The sequence below is a fragment of the Aplysia californica genome, unplaced genomic scaffold (assembly GCF_000002075.1).
Source record: "Aplysia californica isolate F4 #8 unplaced genomic scaffold, AplCal3.0 scaffold00008, whole genome shotgun sequence".
NCBI lineage: Eukaryota > Metazoa > Mollusca > Gastropoda > Aplysiida > Aplysiidae > Aplysia > Aplysia californica.
The window spans coordinates 119,323-142,455 of record NW_004797278.1 but is presented as its reverse complement, the minus strand read 5'-3'; the positions used below and the strand labels follow the sequence as shown (position 1 = coordinate 142,455).

The 23,133-nt window shown below is 38.1% G+C and overlaps 1 protein-coding gene across 4 annotated transcripts in view; it reads right to left on the bottom strand.

The window, feature by feature from the left end:
- Window positions 1–585: 585 nt before the first annotated feature.
- Window positions 586–23,133, bottom strand: part of LOC101857844 — a 23,275-nt gene continuing 727 nt past the window's right edge. The window contains exons 2-11 of one of the 4 annotated variants that reach the window (XM_005089640.3): window positions 20,183–20,302; window positions 19,601–19,705; window positions 17,073–17,246; window positions 13,576–13,773; window positions 11,944–11,991; window positions 11,062–11,163; window positions 8,999–9,061; window positions 6,745–6,834; window positions 4,606–4,749; window positions 586–3,119 (exon numbers count right to left, since the gene is read on the bottom strand). In XM_005089640.3, coding sequence (XP_005089697.2) covers window positions 2,876–3,119; window positions 4,606–4,749; window positions 6,745–6,834; window positions 8,999–9,061; window positions 11,062–11,163; window positions 11,944–11,991; window positions 13,576–13,773; window positions 17,073–17,246; window positions 19,601–19,705; window positions 20,183–20,302 — 1,288 coding nt within the window. In that variant the 3' untranslated portion in view covers window positions 586–2,875. The remainder of the gene's footprint in view (window positions 3,120–4,605; window positions 4,750–6,744; window positions 6,835–8,998; window positions 9,062–11,061; window positions 11,164–11,943; window positions 11,992–13,575; window positions 13,774–17,072; window positions 17,247–19,600; window positions 19,706–20,182; window positions 20,303–23,133) is intronic. The other 3 variants (XM_005089641.3, XM_013081918.2, XM_005089642.3) reach the window with 3 other exon arrangements.

Genomic DNA, 23,133 nt, shown 5'->3' with positions numbered 1-23,133 from the left:
TCACAGAAACTGAAAGTACAAAAAAGAGCACACCTCATTGAATCAGGAAAATTCTAAATCAGTGGTTTCCAAAAATCAAAGTTGACAATTATTATTTCATACAACTCAAAATACAAAGCCTCTGCTAAGGATTAGAATTTAATTACACCCCTTTTGTCTTCCCTACATGAAAAAAGCAATAATGGGTAAGAAAGTGAAACTGAAAGATTTTGAGTTGTAGTTACTGCTAATTCTTTTTGCTAACTTAAAAAAAGATCACAAAAATGTGCCCGTCATTAGAAAACTATGGTAATGGATATCTTGTACCCATCAGAAATTGTTGTGATTTATGTAGGCTACATCAAGATTTCTTAAGAAAATTACAGGAAAAAGATGGGATGAGTATGTAAAGCAACTAGTTCCACTGCAAGGTAGAGAATCTATTGCCGAGATACCCATTGAGATCTGGGGACACAGCAGACCCTTTCCCTCAAGAAGACATGTTGGGATATCACAGAGACTTCCCCCACAGAGCTCATGACAGACAGCTTTTGTTGTAGTTTTCTATAATGCATTGCAATATAGATAAACCAAAGCCAAAAATTAATAATTAATTAAAGTTATTTATTGAAGCATGGTCATATGCACATATACGAACGTAACTGAAACAAAACATCTTTTTTTTAATGAATAAACACTTACAAAATACAGAGGTGAAAAAACATTTTATGTACAAACAGATGTGCATGCACTCATAAATAAACTACAGCCTCAGGTCAACATTAATGATATAACAAGTGCCTCCAGTTGAAAAAAACATGACGGTCATGTGTGTTCAGTTGTAGGAGATAAGCAGTGACCATGGGAGTATCCTATTCATTTTTATATCACTGCACAATTTTTGAGTTGCCTCACTTTTGCCCAGTTGAAAAGTTTATTATCGAGTCAGTGTGTTTCTGTTTTAACATAAGTCAGTATTACTTTGGAAATTATGTTATGCTGCGATGGGACGTAAAAGATCTCAAGGTCCAATCCAATTTAAGGGCAACAATTTTCACTGAAATTACATCTTATGGCAAAAGTACATTTTTTGTTTCATTTATGTTAAGAAATATAAAGACAACAGATAATCCATGGTTACTTAATAAAATATAAAGTGCACAATATTAATCTGTACATATGTATAACATTAGTTCTGTGGGAAAAATTTGTCTTGTTTAAAGTAGTTACTAAAATCAACAGAAGCCACACAATGTGAACACAATAAATAGTACTTGCTATCAAACAGATGTAATATATAAACTACTTTTGAAAAGTGCATGTATAATGTGAATCAAATAAATCGTATAATATATCTCAGAAATATATTGCTTTAATTAAATCTATTAAAAAAAAACCCAACAAACTCCAGCTTATGTTACAAAAGCTTCAATGCCAGCAACCCCTCTCCTTTTCACTTTCAGAAACAGCACTGATGTACTCTCAACAGGAAATGGGATGCCCCTCTCTCCCTTTCAAAAAAAAGAAGAAGGCAAACGGAGCAGCAAAAGAAAGATAGGACACCCCCCCCCCCTCGAGAAGAAAAAGAGGATATTTTCTTGAGGGGTTTGGGTATTCAAAAACCCTGATGCTTTCTATGACTCATGCCAGGGAAAAGTGATCTAAACACTATGGATTTTAAGTTGTAGGCATTTTTAGCTTCTTTAAGCCTCTCCTACAACTATTTGATCACATAAAAAACCCCTAAAACCTTATTTCTTCCTGTACCGGGCATGTGTTTGTCACCACCATTTCCTAATAAAGTCAATCTTTTCTCTTTCTTTATCATCCGTTTTCTCAAAACGTGGCTTTTCTATATACTTTTGATGGTGGTGTTTGGAGTGGATTTTCACGGATTTTTTGTAAACGTGAATACCTCAGGAAAAAATTCATTAAAAAATTTCCAGTATGTTTAGGAAAAATTCATAAGACAAATTTGTATATCTAATGTTTGCCAAGACGCATGCAAAAAACCAATTTCTTCCCACGAAAAAAAAAGTGAGGTATTAATTATGTAAGACATGTCAACAAAATCCAATATGGCCACCATATAAAACTTTTATCTCAAATCTGATTGCGGATTTTAAGACTCCTTACTATGCTTGTTATATGTGTGAAATTTGGTAACATTTGAAACACTAATAAGCAAGATAGCCCTCAGCTGCCCCCCCCCCCCCCCCCAGCACATCTCTGCTAATCAAACAACATACAGTAAGTCTTGAGAAGATCTGTGGTGACTGTTCTAGTATATGAAAACAACAGAGTATATAATATTATACAAAATGAATACAAATAATGTCTAAAAAACACTGAAGATGAGAATTTAGCTGCCTTCAGAAGATGGAGGAAAAAAATTGGTCTGCACCTCTCTTCAAACAGTTACACACAATACTAATTTCTTTCTAAATTCATATAACCAGTAACAGATTTGTTCGTTTTAACTTACAGCCCTTGATTATTCCAAATATACTTTAAGAGCATCCTTCAAGATCAAGTCAATGAAATTGTCTCAAGAGAGAAATTTATGAATGTTTTTTTCATGAGTAAACAGAAAAACAGAGCAGAACAAATGTTGGTAGGAATTTAAGAAATTGGTGCATTACCGTATGATTTGTATAAATTTTCCAGTACTGTTGACAGAGGTTGGAAGGGGTTCTATCAGTTATGATGGACCAGTTTTGCTTCTATCGAATCTACCACACGAGAGCAAGTGCCATCAACTGGCAATGATTGGAAGACTATGTTACAATTGTTGTATTCAATTCATGGTCACATCTCCGTAAAGTGCAACCAGGAAAATAACATGCTGGATTAATGTGAAACAATGTACATGCATAAAAAGTTCTCATAGCACGTATCAAGCTTGGTCATTAATTTTGATCTTCTCTTCAATTTCAGTTACGTCAAGATTAAGATTGGCACTGTCCAGAAAATCGTCTTCATCCAAATCCAAATAATCATCCTCGGCTGCTTCAATAGGTTCTCGGGCTTGTGGTACTAGATCATCGTCGGCTGCTTCAGTAGCTTTTTGCGCTTGCGGTACCCGGTCATCCCCAGCACTGGAAGCCAAGCTGTGAGAGGAACCCTCCTCCTCAACGGCACTGTAAAAAAAGCAGCAAAGGATTAAAGATAAAATTTTTGTAGAAAGTCAACAGCATCAGCAATGAGTACCAATAACCGAAATTAAATTGTCAAATTCAAATACTGTTGGATAAATAAAGGTATAAACCACAACAAGTAGATGGCCCCATAGGGTCGAGAAAAGGAAAACATATAATTGGAAAAAACCAACAGAAGTCTGCTCCCTCTATAATGTCGTGTCTTCCCCCCCCCCAAGTATGCCATTTCCTCTTATCAATCCATGACGGAGGAGCCTTTTCAATTACTCTCCTGCAAGCACTTTCTGTGTACAAGACAAATATTCTTAGTACAAAAACCTAGAATATAACAACCGTGGGCAAACTATACTTTCCTTGGATTTGCAGTGAAAGCACCTTTGAAATCAGATGAGTTTTATGACAACAGTAAGAAGAAAGAAATTATACAGTTGTCTCTATCATATTTACAAGCTACTAAGTCTGGAAAAAATGTTATATTAGCAGAATGAAAATTTGGCCAAACTGGAGCACAGAACACAGAGAGAGAGAGAGAGAGAGAGAGAGAGAGAGAGAGAGAGAGAGAGAGGGAGGGAGGGAGGGAGGGAGGGAGGGAGGGAGGGAGGGAGGGAGAGACAGAGACAGAGAGAGACAGAGTCAGTCCGAATTATCTCAGCTCATTTAATAATGTATAAACAGGAATATCATTAATGAATTGAGAGAACAGTGTTCCATCAGACAAAGGACAAATCAGTTTGAACACTCAGTAACTATTCAGTCTTGAATCCTAAAACAACTCCATCCTCCTTATCTCCATAGAGCATGAGAGATGAAAAGAAAACAAAGAGAACAAAACGATACACACTGAACTTTTACAGCACAATCACACAGGCTTAGAATTTTCTCGTTTTTGATTCTTCAGGTCTGAAAAGGGACAATTCCATTCCGCCTTGATTTTATGTCAAATCGCAGAAGAAATCACCACGACGAAACTAAACACATCATCTGTGGGAAAAGTGACACTGTGTCTAAAACAGTTTCCCAGTGGCAACAACCAGGTTTTTCCCCTCTTTGCCTTTTAAAAAAAAAATTTAAAGAGTGAGGAAAACCCCGGACACCGTTCATTCATACAATGCCTTAATGAATTTTTGAACCAAAAAAACTAGTAAAAGAGGAAAGTTTAGTTTTAGTAAAAGTTTTACGGCACAATAAGGTCATAAAAGTGCAGAAGAATAGATATGTTACAAGAGAGTAACGTACACAAAAAAGGAGAGATAAGGACGATAGATGTTTGATAGGAAAGAAGGAGCATCTTAAAACATCAATGAACCGTCGATGACCCAATAAAGGGCAAGGCAATAAATTTTAAAAGAATGACACAACTCACTTACAAAGGAAGCAAACACCATTTTTTTCCAGCAAAATGTGCTGGTATTAAGTTCTGTAGAATATTCTCCCAGTGCTACCCTATCAGCCAAGGCGCCACACTTACTTGTGAGAGGTCCTGTGTGCCTCTGCCCATGTGTGAAGACGACGCTTCCAGATCTTGATTTGCGAATCCCAGGACCGGCGACTGCATTTTATCCGTTTCTCCGGGGTTCGGGGATGATACTTTTTATTCCTGGAGCGAGATGCTCTGGGAACAAGGAAGAAAAATAATTTATATATATATATGCTACTGAACAGGCTTTGCGTCTCTATATACCTAGCTCACCACCGAGGCCAGTACTAGACCGGACACATGGGCAACTTTTCAAGTAAATTTCTCTATTTGTTTTATAAATTTTAAAGCCGAAAATATGTCCGGAACACATTGAACGGTGTCCCAAACCTGCATTGTGAGTAGAAAATTGGCTAAAATAGATCTGAACAGGGTAATGATCGCCATTTGTATGAACGCTGACGCTAAACTACCTATTGGCGATATATTCAGTACCACCATTTGCACCAAGTAATACAACCCAGACAAGCAAGGTTTTTTCCTTCAATTTTCTTGAAAAGTTACAACTTTTAGGTGCATGTGTTATAATTATGATTTCTCAAAATTGGTCTTTTCAGTCTATTTAAAAGTTCACAAGCTTTTTAGAAGGTGTTTATTGTTTCGGTAAGTGTTTTACTGTGCTCGCAACTACATAAGGTCATATGAGTGCTCTGGGCACATTAAACATTTTAAGCTGGTAGGAATTCTGAATTTTGCCTGAGTGGCGACCAAAGCCTACTCTTATTGATTTTAGGACCACCAAGATATCTTTAATGTGCGCAATTTGCACACAGCACCTCAGAGATTTTTTGCGCTTATCTTACATATAGTAAGTGTTTGGTGCTCCTAATTACATATTTGTAGAAGGAAAATTGCAGTTGTGAAAGGTCTTAATTTCTGAAAATAGAACAGGATTTTCCTTGGTTATAATTTCTTCCTGTTATGTCTACCTATTAAAACTTTATTATGCAGGATGATAAGATTTTCTTTTGGTTATGTTTCTCAAATATTTTATTTCCCTATGGTCTACCACTGTTTTCAAACTGACCCTGTTCGGTGTAAATGGACTCGACTGTACATGTTTACCAATAGTAATAGGCACAACAATTCTTAATGTTGTGCTTAAGTAAGGTAAGAAATTTGATACACTGGATTACATCATTTTGTGGGCCTGAGACCTAAATTTGACCTTGTGGGGCAACCAAATGGGATTGAAGGTTTAAAGAGTCCATCAGAATATCTCAGTTAACCTCTTTAATCAGCAAAATTTACTCAAAATTATTTCAGCAGCACATGAAAAGTTGGTTATCTCAAAAATGTCTCCTTTTTAAGATATTTTGGCAAATAAACATGCAAAGAGCTGACACATAAAGGGGAGGCAACTGCCTCTTCTATAAGTTAGGCTTGAGGACAGTGTTACTGCCCACAACATTGGTACTCAGAAAGCAAGCAATACAAAGTCATATATAGACCTAATCTTATACCTGATGAAGTCAAAGCAAGCAAAGCGTTGCACTGTAAAAACAACTTACTAGCCTTGACAACAATCGGACAAACTGTCTCAGTATTTACATGCTAGTAAAGAAGTGTGTCTATAAAAAGTAGAAAAAGACCCTAATAAAATGCAGTGTCAGCTTATACTGAAATCTGCTGGGCTGCCTGATTTCTTTTGGTTTAGCCGCGTTTTCAGTTAGCTGGTGGAATTTGAGCCTTTTACCAAATTTAAATGGTTACGGAGAAGCAGCAAATATAAAAAATAGAGATTTACAGTCGGTTCTGTCCCCCGCTCCTCCCCTTAAGCGGACTTCACTATATCTCAAGACACTTTTTTGAAAAGATTAATATATAAAAAATATTCAAACTGAGTGAAAAGTTAAGTTTTAAAACCCTTTAAGAGACGAAACAACACTAAAACATTTCAGAGGCACGTGACAATAAAAGGCATATTCTGAGAGGTAGAGGATGAAAAAAAAACCTCACATGAAGAACTTCGCAAAAACTTTACAAACCCAAAAATTGGAACATAAGTCTGGTGATGTTTTATTACGCTCTTTCAGCTAGCTTCATCATCTTTAATTTTTCTTTTTTAATTAAGATTTTAAAAAAAGAAAAAGTAAGCTGGGCTGAAAAAAAATATCCCATTACACATACTTGGGCACAACTTCTGTGTACAACTTGTATGCATCTGTGTTTTTTCCATACTGGACATCTTTTTCTTTTCTTGCAAGTCGAGCTTCATCTCTGAAAAAGAGTGAAAAAGACTAAAATAAAGGACTGTCCACCTGTCATGCTAGACTTCAGCAACACTATGTACAATTGTCAAAATCTAGTTTCAATACATCTAAATGAAAAATATAGAGTAAGGTTCAACATGAATTATGGACCAGAAATAATAAATATACAGGAGATAACACGGATAGCTTGAATTCGTTGGGACCGGCCTAAGTTCGAGAGATAAGATATCAATATCTTACAAAGATAAAGAAAAAGAAAAAACAAGAACGCAGGCACAGTTCAACGGAGGCGACATCTCCAGTCTTCTGTGTTCAACCTATCTGTGTTATACTGTACATGTATCTCTACTACCTTTTCTATTTTTCAACTTCAGAATTGTTGGCCCACTTTCAGGCTTGATTTGATGGTCCCCAATAAAAACCAGGAGTCAGTATGCAAATAAAATGGTAAAAAAGCAAGATGAGCTAAGCTATGTTTTCTCTCATCTGAATCTAAAAATTTTGAGGATTTTTTTGCCTGCAGAAAAATTCAAAGAAATCAGATGTTAGGGAATAACACCATTGATATACCTTTACTTTTAATGGACACAACTTGTAGGATTTTCGAAACAGATATTACTAGTGACAATGTGTATTACAAACAAAAGACAAAAAAAAACATGCCAGTTGTCAGTTTTGTTTCTTTTACCAAAATACGACCCTGATTTTAGGGGAGTTGTAATTTTGAACCCACACTTATAAAAGCATACGAAACGAAAGTTCTTTTCTTATTTTAAAAAAAGTTTTAGTAGAGGTTTTACGCATTCGCAACTGCATAAGGTCATATGAGCGTCAGAAGATTAGAGGTGTTACAAGATAGTAACAAACATAAAAAAGAAAAAAGGGAGATAAGGACGATAGATGTTTGATAGGAAAGAAGAAGCAAACCATACCAGAGCACCCGCCAACCACCAACAAGTTCTAGTTTGGCTTTTTCTCATAGTAGAAGTCATGGCTTTTAAACTACAAATGATTTGTGCTGAAAATATCTAAAAGTGATAGAAACAAACAAAAATTCGATAAGAACTCAAACCTCATTAATCGTGATTTCTAACAGTATTTCCTTTTATGCTTTTGTATTTTTATATGAGCAATTCAAATGTAACAAGGATCTAAAGATATAAATTAATACATATATTGAGGGGAAAGGAGGGGTGAGGATGATAAAAAATTGTTTGGGCATCAATAAATAACACTTTGAGCCTGTGCTCAGGATTTAACCACGCTGAAATAAAAAAGTGAGCACACACGTTTTTTTCTTTTTCTTATGGTAAGTGTTTTTACGGCACTCGCAACTGCATTAGGTCATATGAACGCACGGGACACATTAAACATTTTCAGTAGGTAGAAAAAAATTTTTTACGCGGCCGCAGCCTACTCATATAGATTTCAGACCACCAAGTGATCTTAACGTGCGCAACTTGCACAAGGGACATCCAAAATTTTTTGCCCTCGTCTGAGAAGGCTAGGGGTAGACCTTTCTTACTAGAAGATCAGGGGTGTGGCGGAAAGACAGCAGTAAGGAGCCAAGGAGTAGCAGTAGAAAGGCTGCAGAAAGAGTCAGGAGCCCAGAGGAGGGGGCAACGGAGGTGAGGGGAGGAAATGGAGATAAAAGCAGACAACAGAACATTGCTAGAGAGCAGGAAAGGAGGTGAAAGGAGACAATTTTAGAGAAGAAAATGTTTCGGTCGCTACACGGATTCGAACCTGGGACCTTTGAATAAGAGGCCAACACCTTAACCTCTAGGCCACGAGAGCCCCCACACACATGTTCACAGGTCATGAGAAGAAATGAGAAACTCATATTCAGTAAACATCTATGTGCTCACTTTTTCATTTCAGAACTCAATTTGCAAGACAGAAAATGGAACCCAGAGCACTGCGTTCACACTGAAATCATGAAACAACTTCTGGAAAAGATTCAATATTTTCAAATATCAAAAATAAATCCCAGCAGGTAACCAACTTTAAAATCAAAATACAGAATACATAGATATGATTAGACATATCAGCCAAAAAGTACAAAATCTAACATAAATATCTATGCTGATGAGGCCTTTAAATAACTTTCATAAAACAACTGAAACAGAAAGTGGACAATTTTTGAATTCAATGAGAAAAGACAGTCTCACATCGGCGATAAATCGATTCTGTGTGAAGAACCAGGAGACCTCTCTTCTGACACAGCTTCTTCACTAGATTAATGATAGAAGGATCTCTCCATAGTAACGTGGGCATAATATATTGATTGAAAAACAATCTATAATGTTTTGAGCATAGTCACAATTAATATAATTTAGAAGGGGAGCTACTCCGACCCTGCATAGCATCAGAAAGATAGAGATACTTCGTTACCTCAGAACTATAAATTTCTATCTGACATTTTTAGCCGTTTTGAGTTCCTAAGACCATGAAGTCAAAATCCAAATGCTCTATCAAAATCGTGAGATTATTCGGAGTCATTATCAAGGTAAATCAAAGCAATGAATGAGAAAAAGTTTGACTTTTTGGAAACAACATTTTTTTCCATCAAATTTCTCAAAACTATGTTCTCAGCAGATAGAATTTTGTAATTTTTAGGGTAGCGACTTGATAAAATACATTTATTATTTTTTGTATGCACAGCCAAGAGCTTAACCATTACACCAGAGACAATTCAGCACAGTGATGTCAACCAAAATATACAGTGCTTCCACCAGCTGAAGCTGAAAAGTAAGGAAAATTCTGGCGGGGGTCCAGGGACAACGAAGAATTTGAAATTTAGTGCTTTTAGAGGGTCGAAAATGGCACTTGGGAGCTTCTTTGAAAAGATTGCCTACAACCCATAACTTATTTTGTCGCCAACATTTTGTCTTGTTTGATTTCTTCACCTACATATTATCTTTCCATTGCTGGCAATGTTTAAAAGCAGGTTCCCCTTTCATTGCTACTATAATAATCCAATTAATTTACCATTGCACCATTGATAGAAGGCAAACCTGGGAATAATGAATAGATATTCATGTACCTTCACAATACAGTTGCCCAGCGTATACCCTAATTTTTCTTAATTTTCACGTCTAAATGTCACATGAGCGCGCTCATATGATCTTATGCAGGAGCGCCGTAAAAACTCATACAAAAAATGTCGCATGTCACAACCTCAGAACACCACTTCGAATTATTCTTGATTTTAGTAGTCTTAGCATAAATTTCTTATATCGCGGCCCTAATCGCGTTCCCGTGCCGTTGAATCTTCGCATAGACAATTTCTCTACATCTAGATCTACACAAATTAGCAAAAAAGTTCTTTCTGACAGTAATTTTCTGTCTAAGATCACAATACAATTTACTTGATCAACACGCAGATTTTCCAGCCGCGGCAACAATCCCAAGATAGACAGAAGAAAGGAGTGAATGATAGAAAGGAGGAAATTGGCACAAACAGTTCTCCAGATTTTGATCAATCTGCAGGTAAAAATGTACTGCTGACCAAACCACAACAAATGCATGGGGCACAGCGGAATAATGGCCGATTGCAGGAAATGCGCAATCTGGCAGGTTTCTATAACATTAACTTATTGCCGAGAGAATTACCGTAAATATCCGTAACTATAAATGCAAGACGGTACGAAGGCGGGTAGGCCTACGGATCTTTTGCTACGGAATTTCGGCAGTCCTACGCTGTCGCAGGTATTTACGGAGGGAGCAGAGCATGATGGAGGAACAAGCACGGAACTGGCAGAAAGTACGGATTTCCGTAAAAATACGGAAGAGTGGAAGCACTGAATATATCATTAAAATAAATCATTACAAATAATTATAGTACAAATACAATGTATCACAGCATATTATCAAGTAAAAAAAAAAAAACAGCTGTCCAGGACTAAAGTACAAAAATCCCTGAAAACCTGCCATGACAACTTTTGATGAAGAACCATTTATCTTTTAAAATACATTTGAACTCTATAGGGCAAATGCCATCATAAAGTGATCGCAACCATTTTCAACGAAGTCTCCAACTCAATAAGTACCCTGGAGATTTGTCGACAGCTGCCCTTTCAATGAACTCATTTTGTTGTGGGAGACCTGTAGTCATCCACAAGTTCTATCCTTAATTTTGATGGACTGGTTAGTATTAACAAAAGCATCATCTTCAACAGGTATAAAAAAATAAAGCTTCAAGTACAAGGGCATACATCGCAAACACACTTACTCTTCTCTGACCAAGGAGGAAGCATTTTCAGATTCAGAATCACGTTCATCTGCATCCTGCTCACTTTCATCTTCTGCTGGCAACTGTAAACGGCGCCTGGAGCTGAAAAATAAGAGCAAAATAGCTTACTTAGAAAAACTTTTGTTTTACCACTTGCTTATCAAGTTCAGTATTCTATAACTTAGTATTATGAGGGTAAGCAAAATTGCATAAATTAAGATCTGTCTAAAATGTTCAAATACATTCATTTACTGGGTAGTGCATTGTACAAATTTTTTTGTGTCAAACCTTCTAAGCAGGTCACGTGTACAGGAGACTTTTATACTACCGCATGAAACAAACTCTTACGATTCAGCTCCTGTATATAAATATATACTAACGCTGAGAGCTTGAAAATTAAAAAAACACAAAAATCAGCACTTCACAACAAGGCTACAAATCAATATTTAGGAACTCATGATAAAATATACAAATATCAGCATAAGTTACATCTTGATCACAGTTGACACTTAAATCACTATGGTAGACAAGACAAGCGACTTAGTTGAAAATTACGGACTATATCAACTCCACCTTAAGTCCTTAACTGGTTAGGCTACGGGTTATTTTCAACACTTGGTTCAATTGATCATCAACCCTAAACATTTTAAAAATTCACATCAGTGCCAAAACTAAAAACCATGCTTTTCGTTTGGAATGACAAACACCCCCAAATCTCCCCACTTTTCCCAAGTCATTGACATTGTCATCTGACATTGAAAAAAAAACAAAGTGGTTACAAGAAAAGCCTTGATGGAGGGACCTGCTTAAGGAAATGCAGTAACAAACCTGAAAAAATTTTCACTCAGCTCTACCTTCTACATATGAGGAAAACAAAATTACCCTGACATCCTCAAACGCTTTGGTGAGATCCTGGAAAGGACTGGCGTACTGTTAAGTAAAAGGATAAAACAAAATAACATGAACCAGTAGTTAAAATCAAACACTCAACTATTAATGGCACAGTGACACCCTGTTAATGTTGTGGTCAATAAAATAAAAATGTCATCACAGAAAAGAAATTATGACAAAGGATAAAACAGGCAAAAACATTCAACGTTTCAACCGACAAGTGATATGTATCTAAAATTCAGTTAAATTTGACCCCACCCCCACTTTTATTTTGTAATTTTTTTTTCCACTGCTAACAATGATAAAACTTTGATATAAGATTTCAAACTTGGGACTTAGGATGAGTAAAAAAAGGTGTACATCACCCTTCCTATAAAACTTAATTCATGTAAAATTAGGCACTAAGAATTGGGTGTCACGGTACATCAATGAACATGATAACAGAACAAGATACTATTAGTCTGTGAATAATCATCAAAAATTATTTTGATAGCAAAAACAAAAACAAAACAACAAAAATTATTATCCAGCATAACACAAATAACTTTTTCATAAATTTTAATGTCTACGAATACAAAATACTGTGAAATAGAAAAAAAACAATCATTTTCATGCTGTCAGTAACAATTTCTCCCACTGAATATAAGTTTAATGGGCTCCATTTAAAAACCAAGTCATTAAGAGTTTTAAAAAAGGGTTCCTGCGCGGACCAGGTTTTTAGGCAGATTTTATGAGGCACCACTACACTCTTACTTGTCAGCTTTCTCTTAATGTAACTCCTCTATTTATTGTAAACTGACATAAATTTCGGCGATCCTGATTAGCTGTCTGACCCTGTGAGTAGAACAGACGTCCATCCCAACTGAAAATCACTTAACAATAAACTTACCTATTTCACAATGATCTCATGTGTTCCTATACAGTCTGTTTACAAATTGATCGTATTATGTAGAACTCCGCCATATGCCATTTTGAAAAGTGAAGTATGATGGGAGTCCTACACTGAGCAACCGATGTAAATACAGTGACACTACAGTGTCACATGAAAATTTTGCTAACAGTTGTCCATGTCTCCCCCTCCATTTCATTCCCCACAAATAAAAATCTGCGAGTGTAGCAGTTACAGCATCACAACGTTTCTGATCATGTCTATCAAGGGTCCACCGGCTTGAAAGTGGGCAGTGCCGTGAGAAACAAAAAGTAGAGGAAGTAGAGAGAGTCATGTCCTCTTCCACTCTGCCATGCCCACCACTTTCTACCCAAAGTACACTAACATTACAGGGTACATTTCCTGGCCTTGAAGAGGCCTCTTTGATGCCACAATATTATTTCTATGGCTAAGCAAAGAACTGGTTCTCAGGCATCTAATTCATAAAGAAAAAATTATATTAAATATGGTTGAACTTTAAGCCAGCTTTAGGCAGCTTTAACGGTGTGATTGTAGAGTGTTTACAACATACATGCTGCTAAATCATTAACTTGAAATTGCAATTTCTTTCAAGTTGTATTGTACTGCAACCATAGTAGGCAATAAAGGAAAAAGCGAAAAGTTAACATTAAATAAAACAAAAATGGTAGTAAACAAAAGGAAAATCAATAAACAGGATCTCAGTGTCTCATTACCCATCCGACTCAGACTCATCAGAGAACACAGTATGGCTGCTTGGAGTAGACTGAACGCTCTCGCCAGAATTGGATTCTCTGACAGTTGCTTTGTTTCGCTGAAACCGTGAGTTCCGGTGTCGCGGTGGAGGAGAGTCCCTTGAATGATAGGGCCGTTTAAAATCTTGCTGAGGTGCCCCAATGCGATTCCTAGTGAACCTGTGTAGGAACATAATTTTATACAAACTTTCTTAACATCTACTGGAATAGAAACAATTCGTCGTCTATCACACCAAAGGGCGTATCCCTGTTTTCTTACTTTTTCAGGAGAACGATTTAAAGATTTTCAGACTTAGGTTGCTTTATCCTTTTCCCTTGTCATTATAGGAATTTGCATCCTACCATCGCAATATTTGGATATTGTGTGCATGATAAGATATCAAACAATCAGCAAGATTAGTTTTGCACTTTAAAAAAAAATTTCACTGCGAAAATGTGCCATCTGTGAGCATACGCCCTTTCGTGTGATTGTTCGACGTTTCGTCCTGTCCTAAATCAGTGTATACGCCCATGTATACGCCCTGTGTTTGAGTGTTCACACAAGTAATTTCAGTCTTCAGACTGACCAGTAGATGATAAAATTCCTCCTCACTCCCCCATCCACCCGCCAAATCTTCCCCTTTCTCTTTTCCTTCCCATACCTCTCTGTTCGTCTGTCTGTCTGTCTGTCTGTCAGTCCGTCTGTATCTTTCTCTCTCTCTCTCACACACACACACTCACACATATACACACGCACGCACGCACACACACACACACACACACACACACACACACATACTCTCAGGTACTGGCATCACGTTTTAGAAAGACAAGCAGTTTCCTTTCGTTCCAATTCCAAATCTATTATTTAAAAAACAAAAACAAATTAGTGATGGATGCCACCATGTTTTGGTAGGCTCTCCTTGATCAAACATGTTTGTATTTCTCAGCTTGAATTTTGTGAGACATCTCATTCGCTGTGTGGTAGTTGACAGAAGAAAGCTTTGTGCTCGGCATTCCGGATGACGGGTGTGTTCCCAGAGCACAGAGACATCAAATCGCCGTATTTCTCCTTGCTAATTTGGTTTGGTTCTTCATTTAGTTGTTTAACTTCACAATGAATTAGGTGTGAAAGTTGGCGCTTCAGCGAAATGGACCTGTACTGCTCTTCCAGGTGACTGGTTTTTTTTAAATATTGTTGTTGGGTGGGCTTTGTTCACCCTCACTTCCATGACCTTGTTCCAGTTCACGGGAACACCTGAATCCTGATTGTCCTTGCGGACGTTGAGAACTTTCAGATCTTCTGACAGTTTTTTGTAGTTTAGAAAGTCACCGTGCTCAAGCGGGTGTACCTTGTATGGCTGTTTGCGTCGGGCCAATGCAATGATGGGAAACAGCTGTGATGGGAGAAACACATCCCCAGCATTTCCCAAGGCCGTGCTTATAGCACTGTGTGCTGAGTCACCTTCGCACTGCCCATGGAACGATTCAAAGTACCTGAGTGACAGTTCCTCCATGTGTGCTGAAGTGTTGATCATGTGGAGCATCATGGTGGGCATGATTGTGTTTTTATTTTGTCCCGGGCAGCCATCGGCGAACAAGTAGGCAGTCTTGATGCCTCTTTGGTCATATTCTCTCAGTGCCCTGCACACCGCAGTTGATATCTCTGAGCTGCCCCTTCTGCTTTGGCCTTCGTGCCAAATGAAGCAATCACATGTGTGGTCACCCAAATTATAAAACGTCAAATTGAAATTGGAAAGTCTCCTCTTGTAGAACAAAGCATCTTCATGTGAAATTGGCAAGTATATGACCTGTTGGAGATCAAAGTTCCCTGCCAGAATGCTGTGGTCAGCTTGAGCCATCTTCTTGCAATCCTCCTTAAGTTGTCGCACCTTTTGTTTTTCTGCTTCGTGCCTGTTGTAAATTTCCCTGAGTTCATTTTTCTGAGCTTCGTCCCCTTTTCGGAAAGAGTTGCAGAGTGAGCATGCGTTTTGCTGCGTCGAGAGTTTGGTTTCCCGACCTTGGGCTCAGTCGTCTCAATATGCCTCGCAACGAACTCTCTCTCCTTCTGCAGGTCAGCCAGTTTATAAAAGTCCTGAAATATCTCCCTCCTATCCGTTTCTGTGATTCCAGAACACTGACGGCCAGCTCTCGTACATTCCATTCCAACGCAGCCCTTTCTCATCATTCGTGCTTGAACAACCTTATTCGTGCCGGCGCTCACGTACTCTTCGCCAGACTGTCGCTTTCTTTTTGCATCGTTCTTCTTGTTGATTCTCTTCCGTGTCTTTGGTGACGCTTGGCGGGCTGATCCTTCAACTTCAAATAATTCTGGTAGCCGTTCGTTGCTACTCTGGGTCTCATCGGTCTCAAAATCATTGTGCGTTATGGATTCAGTGTTTGTTGATTCTGGCGCTACTGACAGGGCTCACTTTGTAGACATGTCTTCAGATCAATATAACAAAGGCAAAGTCCTGATGCTTTTATCACTTCAGTCAGTAACGCTGCCGGGGGTGGGGGAGGGGGGTGTCTAGATAGCGTAGCCTTCTAATTAATGAGTGTAGCATAATACGCTAAAGGAAGAACATATAGCTTAGCAATATTCATGTGAATCGTCGGACAAAAAGTAGATCTTATTTAAATTTGATCAAACCCAAGTTTGCTTTTTCGAATGGTTTCCAATCGTCAGAAGGTAAGCAGGTCAGTTTGAAAGACAGGTTGTATGTGACAACAAGCCGCAAGCACCAGTAAGCAACTGGAACAACACAATAAGGCGGGTCTTGTTTTCACTCTTGCACAAGCAGGATTCGCTGCAACACAGTGCATGCGCTGTGTACAGGCCTATTGTATCATTAGAGGAGGGCCAGTATTACTATATTGCGTCATACGGACTTGGCCTATGCCAGAAAAAAAAGACAAAAGTGTAACGGTCGTTCACACGAAGGGGCGTAACCAAGGTATACGTCCTTTCGTGCGAATAGATTTGATACAACTTTGTATCAATTTTTTGCACACGAAAGGGCGCAAGCCTGCGTACGCCGTTTCGTCTGATTCGGTCGCGTTGAGTGTTAGCGTACGCCCTTTTCGTTTTTTCACTGCTAGTACTGTTATTTTAAAGCTAGGTATACGCCGTTTCGTGTGAACATAGATCTGAGGCAGCGCTATCTAGTAGTAGTAACAACTCAAAACTGCCAAAATCTGGAATACGCCCTTTCGTGTGACAGGCGACGAATTTTACACAAAAGCGCTGAACACTGGAAACACATCGAACTATGAAATCTGCAGGCAAGTACAAGTTAACCATACTAAACCTGGAAAACCTACAAGACCTGTGCTTTTTAATTCCCTTCATACTTCCAACTCAACATGTCGAAAAAGTACCAATCATTGGCCATAAGATGAAAGACTTTCAAATTAATACCTAATTATGACCAGCTCATTAAATAAATACATGACAAGAATGTTTATTTAATTCTTACCGGTGACTGTTGCTGTTATCCATGTCCAAAATGTTGTACTTTACATTATCATGGGGACTTCTCAAAGGGCTGGTAACTCTAGAACCTCTTGCAACATTTGAGTGGAATTCTTTTCTTCTGTATCTCTGACCTCTCATGGTCACATCTCGTCTCTCCTGGTCTCGTGATCCTTTCCTATTTAAAAAAAGGAAAAAAAAACAAAACAAAACAAACAAACCTGTTTCAATCATTTGAAATAGAAATGACACACCAGAAGATACTTTTTTTTAAAAAAGACTGGTATAAAATCACAATATAATTCATTAAGGCCTGGAACTTCAACTAATAAGTTGTGAATACAAAGCCTTCTCAGGAAATATTCAGTCAAGAGTTTGATCTGTTTGTCTTCAACTTGCAATGCCTTTCTAGGACATTTCAGCCTTCCTCTTAAAAAGGATTTTGGGGTGCCAGCTCGATTAAGGCAAGCACTAATACAATTTTGTTTTGTTTTTGGATTTAAAAATCGATTTCCAGATTTCTGGCAAGAAATAATGTTAGACCATTATACTACATGTTCCATGTTTCCAAAGCTTAGAAAACACCATATATACACATTTTCTGTTTTTGTAGCCTAGGGTTGATCATAGAGGATCACTAAAAAGGCCTTAGTTTTGGGTTATAAAACACTGTAGCAACCATATGTTACTTTGAATAGAAGGTTGGCATGCTGTATACCAATGAAAACGACATTTAGTGTTCAATCTGGTAAAATAACTCCCAGCACCGTTTGCATTCATTAAAAAACACATTTTCGGCATGGGTCACTTGAGATTTTCTCAAATTACAAAGTAGTTTTCCAAAATATTTATATATTTTACAAGGAAGTGTAGAAATGGTGTCTAAATGACATTTTGAAGAGATTTTGGGCATACTGTCTTTGAATTTGACAAAATTCTTGGCTGTGCAAGTAGGGTTTTTTAAAAACTAATGTATGTTTGTTGGGTTTTTTTTCAAAGTGCACGTAAAAAATAGTCTTAAATATCATGTTTTCTTTTCATTATGACACATCCCAGTTTGTTAAGTATGTACACTGCAAATCTGAGGGCTACATCTTGAATAGTTTGGTTTTTTTAATGAGAAAATGTGAAATCATAAAAAATTCAAGATGGCCACCATCGAAACCACTTTTTTTGCGAAAATTTTAAAAATTCTCCAAACATGTTCTTTATATGACCCTTCAACGTAACTGAAGTCATGTCTCAAGATACCTTTTGTCATGAACAGCAAAAATACTAAAATCTATTAGTGCTTGCCTTAAAAAGCCTGTATCTCCGGCAAGCCGCACCCAGCGGCTCGCGGTTGGAACCACAGTGCCGGTGAACCGCTGACAGCGGCTCGGGCACATTCCTTTGCGACAACTTCGACATCAAATTACTTTTCGGCACTTGCCAAAAACAGGTCTCTTATACAGGAAGTTCATTCATTAGATGAAGAACTGTTAAAATAGGTTTGCTAGTTTCGATTTAATGACCCATTTAATGACGTTTTTGTCACTTTTAGATTTAGCATCAAAAAAGGGCCCCAGCATAGTGGGTATACCCCCCTTGGAGATAAAGAGTTAATACCATTGCTAGAACTTTCTGGACTGGGAATACACAAAATGTAGACAATAATACAGACATGAATTAAATACATGTATTAAGTTCTGGAAATGTAACTACTCTGGCATGTAGTATCTGATGTTCTAATTGTCATTTCATTACTCAGTTTGTCATGAGTTATTATACCATCCATTTGAACATCATGATCTCCAATGGTCAAATTAGATTTTTACATATGAATTCACTCAATCTGACTTGAATCAGAATGAGTTGAGCCATATGGTATGTTTGGAAGTGTTTTACTTAGGAAGGAAAAAGTAACAATGAACACCTACTATCTTCCTTCTATAGATACTTTACTTTCAAAACGTGCATTTTCATTTTAAAAGCTCTTCACAGGCTCAGAGCCATTTGAACAAAAAAAAAGTTAGACAAAATAGATCTTAAAAAACGAAAGGTCCAAAATTCTAATCAAAGATTGGAATTCAAATTCAGAACTTACGAACAAAAAAGACTACTCCTAATAGAAAGCCCTTTCCCTCTCTTGCCTAAGCCTAACAAAATTGTTTTGAAGCAAACATTAAACAAATTAAATAACAACCTAAAATTCAGATCACATGACCACCTCAGGGTTCATACCAAACAGATATTTTCCCCCAAGACTTTGCCAAGAGTTTTCAAGACCAGATTTCTTTTTTCCAAGACAATGTGTTATTTCGGAAGAAAATTTGTTCTGGTGAGGTATTTTTAAAAATTCAGAATGCGTAACGTCAAGGCCTCCTAAACTTTGGCAGAATATATATCTCTTTACAATAGATCTTGTTAAAAATTTGTTTTTCCAAGACTTTTTGAAGAATTTTGCCAATTTCCCAAAATTTCAAGTTTTCCAAGACCAGTACGAACCCTGCCACCTGAAAAAAGAACAAGTGCCCACACACGTGTACCCACCTGTTAAGTTTCTCTCTCAGATCATATTCTGAATGTCTTTGTGGATCATCAACTGAAGTCTTTTCTGGAGTTAAGTCTGAACTTGGACTTTCTGTTGAATGATTCCTGGACAAGAAAGAGCATGATATATTAATGAAAGCTTGGTCACGAAATAACGGAACATCAAGTCATGTGTTGCTGATTTTTAAATTTTTTTTTTAAAGGCTGATCAGTAAATAACTGCATGCAAAGAAAAAAAAGACAAGGAGAAATTCTTAAAATTCTAAGCTATATCATCAGTTCGGAGAATTGTACAGAGAAGATATCTCTCTCTCTCTTCTCTCTTGCCCTTTTTAACTCCCAGTGGAGCACAGGCCATCAACAACATTACTCCAGCAAAGCCTGTCCTGAGCATCCTTTTCTATCTGTTTCCATGATGTCCCCACTTTTTCAATTTCCACTAGTACCGCTCGCCTCCATGTCATCTTTGGTCTTGTCATCATGGCATGGTAAATCTTTTAATTAAATAAATCTTTTAACTTTCAAAGTTTAACCAAAACAATACATTCAGAATAATGTTAAAATTATAAAGAACAGTCATACTCTGTGATTTTCCTTCTCAAGTCTGCATAAGATCGAATAGGAGTCTTTTTCACAACAGCCTCTCTGTCTCGTTCTTCACACTGTTCATCTTCAAAGTCATCCATATTCGTACTTTGAATTCTGAGTAAAAACAAATTTTATTTGTTAGACTGACTGAGAAACTTTATTTCTTTTATAATTCAAAATGAAAACTTGTCTTTTACAAATTAACTGCTGTAAAGGAATAGATATGGCATACACTAGGCAGACCGACCCAAAAACAATAAATCAACTAGAGCAGAGAACCTGCTTTACTAATACAGTAGTCTGTCTCCGCTTAAGATCCCACCGTTTACGATCCCGCTGCGCTGTTTTAAGAAAACATAATTTTTACTATACAAAAGTCACCTCTAAGATCCCGCTCTGATTCACTCTGAAGGTCTACATTCAGCTAAGACCCCGCATTTCAGATCATAATTTACGGAACAAAAACCTGGGCGGGCACAGCCCATCAACCAAGAGTGAAAAGTTGAGGTCATTGATTTGCCAGTCGCGTCAAAGATCAGCCACTCCCATGAATCTGATCACATGTGCGACGTAAAACCTGGTGAAAAAGTACAATGTTTGTCCCAGATGGGATCACACCTCGGTGTGAACTGACCGATGCGTTTGTTTTCTTTAAACACCGCATACGCATCTGAGCTCTCCACCTAAACTTATTTTACTCAACTCTGGGTGGAGGGCCTACAAGTTCGCTCCAGGTGGGATCACATCGAAATGTGAACTCTTCCCTGACCATTGCAGCAGTTGCATGTGTCTCTACTCCCGAATTTGTGAGACAGACTGAATTTTACTTGGTGTGGTAACAACGTGCATTATAACGACAAAGCAAGGGAACTCAGAGATGGATCATCATGGAAAGCTATAAATTTTGGACAGGTAAAGGAGAGGTGCAATTGGATACGCGGAGACCTTGAGACTCACGATAGGATTTTTATAAGTGAAAAAAAATGGCATGCCTTATGCCACTATATGGCATGCCATGCTATGATTGGTCATCAAGGTTGACCATTCTGTGCTCGCCGGGTCATAAACCCACCCAGGGGTCACTTCAGTTCATTTTAGAGTGAGGGAGACCATTTTACCGGTTGTGGGCCTTAACATGGGCAATCGCAGATTCTTCCATTTGTGGGTCGGCTAAGATCCCGTTCGCTAAAAGAACCCACATATCCGCGCTCCCGAGCACCGGGAGCTTAGGCAAAGACTACTGTGTATGTAAGTTAGTGATCGGTTGCTCTTCTTTCAAGTATTTCAAGTGTAAAAATAATGTGTAAGATGGGTGTATGGTAGTCCTCCTTGGCATAATTTGGGAGTTTGTAGCTGTGTTGACGAAAATTAGGGCAGCTTTCAAAGATAGATCTAGTTTCATTCCCCAAGTATTGATAGAGTGAGTGAGTGCTATAAGTGTTGGAGTGTTGAGCTGTGTAAAGTGCATTTTAGATAGGGTTGTCCAGACATTTTCTTGCTTTACTTTACAGGAGAGTCCTTTTAAGTGTTAAGTCTTGTATCACTATCAAAGCAGAGAATCACAGCAGTTACTAGATCAAGATCTATATAAATAGGAAAGAATCTAATTAATTTCTGTAAAAAATTATAAAGGGTGTTATAGAAGCACAATTTCAGTACCAACTATATAATTCAAAGGCAGAGATCAACTGTAAACTAAGTGAAAGTGAAATTGCTCAATAGGCTTTATAATTTTTTAAAAACACTTTGCGGTCACATCTCGCCGATCAGCGATGTTTACCACCCAGTTGCTTTGAATTTCCCCCCAAATGTCATAGCCTAGATCTAGATCTAGATTATAGAATCTAATACTGTCAAACCTGCCTTAACGGAAACCTCCTGTGCAAAACGGAAACGAGTCTTAACAGAATCTCACCGCTCCCCCCTAGATTTATTTATTCCTCTTAAAATAACCTGTACAAAACGGAAACCTGTCCAATGCGGAAACGGAAAGAAAAATCCGCCCCCTGACCCTTCCAAGGGTTTTCTGTCTAAAACCGAAAACGCTTTAACCCGTTCAGTTCTGATTTGAAACAAAACTCGCAAGTTTGGTTCCGTCTGCCGGCTATAAACTTGCCATGCTGTCGTGCGAGGAAGGGGAGTATGGGTGCAATTTGAGGGTCAGGGTGGTGTGGGTGTGAAATCTCATCAGTGCCAGCGAAAGTGCTCGAGTGGCGCTCCAGCACAGAAACTTTCATTGGTAGCCAGAGGCCAGAAATTAGTTTGACCAATGCCTGCCGTCCTGATCGAACAGCCAGCCCAAAAAAAGAGTTCCTCGAATCGTTGTTACATGGCAGTGAGGGGTGGCATTGGTTGACTGTGCTTACATTATATCGATGGGTGCGACTAAGACTAAGGGGGAAGCAAAGGAGATGTTCAAACGTTTCTCTATTTTAAATAGATATCGGTGCTTTTTCGGTAGTTCCCACCCCCCTTATTTGAGCCTGACCTACATCTAGATCTAGATCTAGACCTATACGTTTGATTCGCGGTGAGCTAAGATATCAAACCTAACAACTGCAAAACATCAAATTATGGTAAAATTCAGGGGGGCATGCCCCCCTGAAACCCCCCTTCCTATTTTTGTTAGGTGAAACCCCCCTACTCTTGTGGCCCAAACCCGTGAATAAAATTGCGGGGTGGGAACTACCGAAAAAGCGCCTAGATATCTAGATTTCTAGGTCAAGCAGTGGTCCTATGAAATGTAAGCACTGGTGGTAATTGGGCACTAGAATCTAAATCACACTATTGCAATTGTACAGGAGTGCTGGTAGGCCTAATTCGATATAAGACTGACGCATGTCATCAGCTGAGAGGTGTGAAGTCTTCACTTGTGACTGCTTGCCCACCGGACAAGCAACCCTTGATTCCCACCGGCTGGGCCTTTACTTTTTGACCCAACCCCC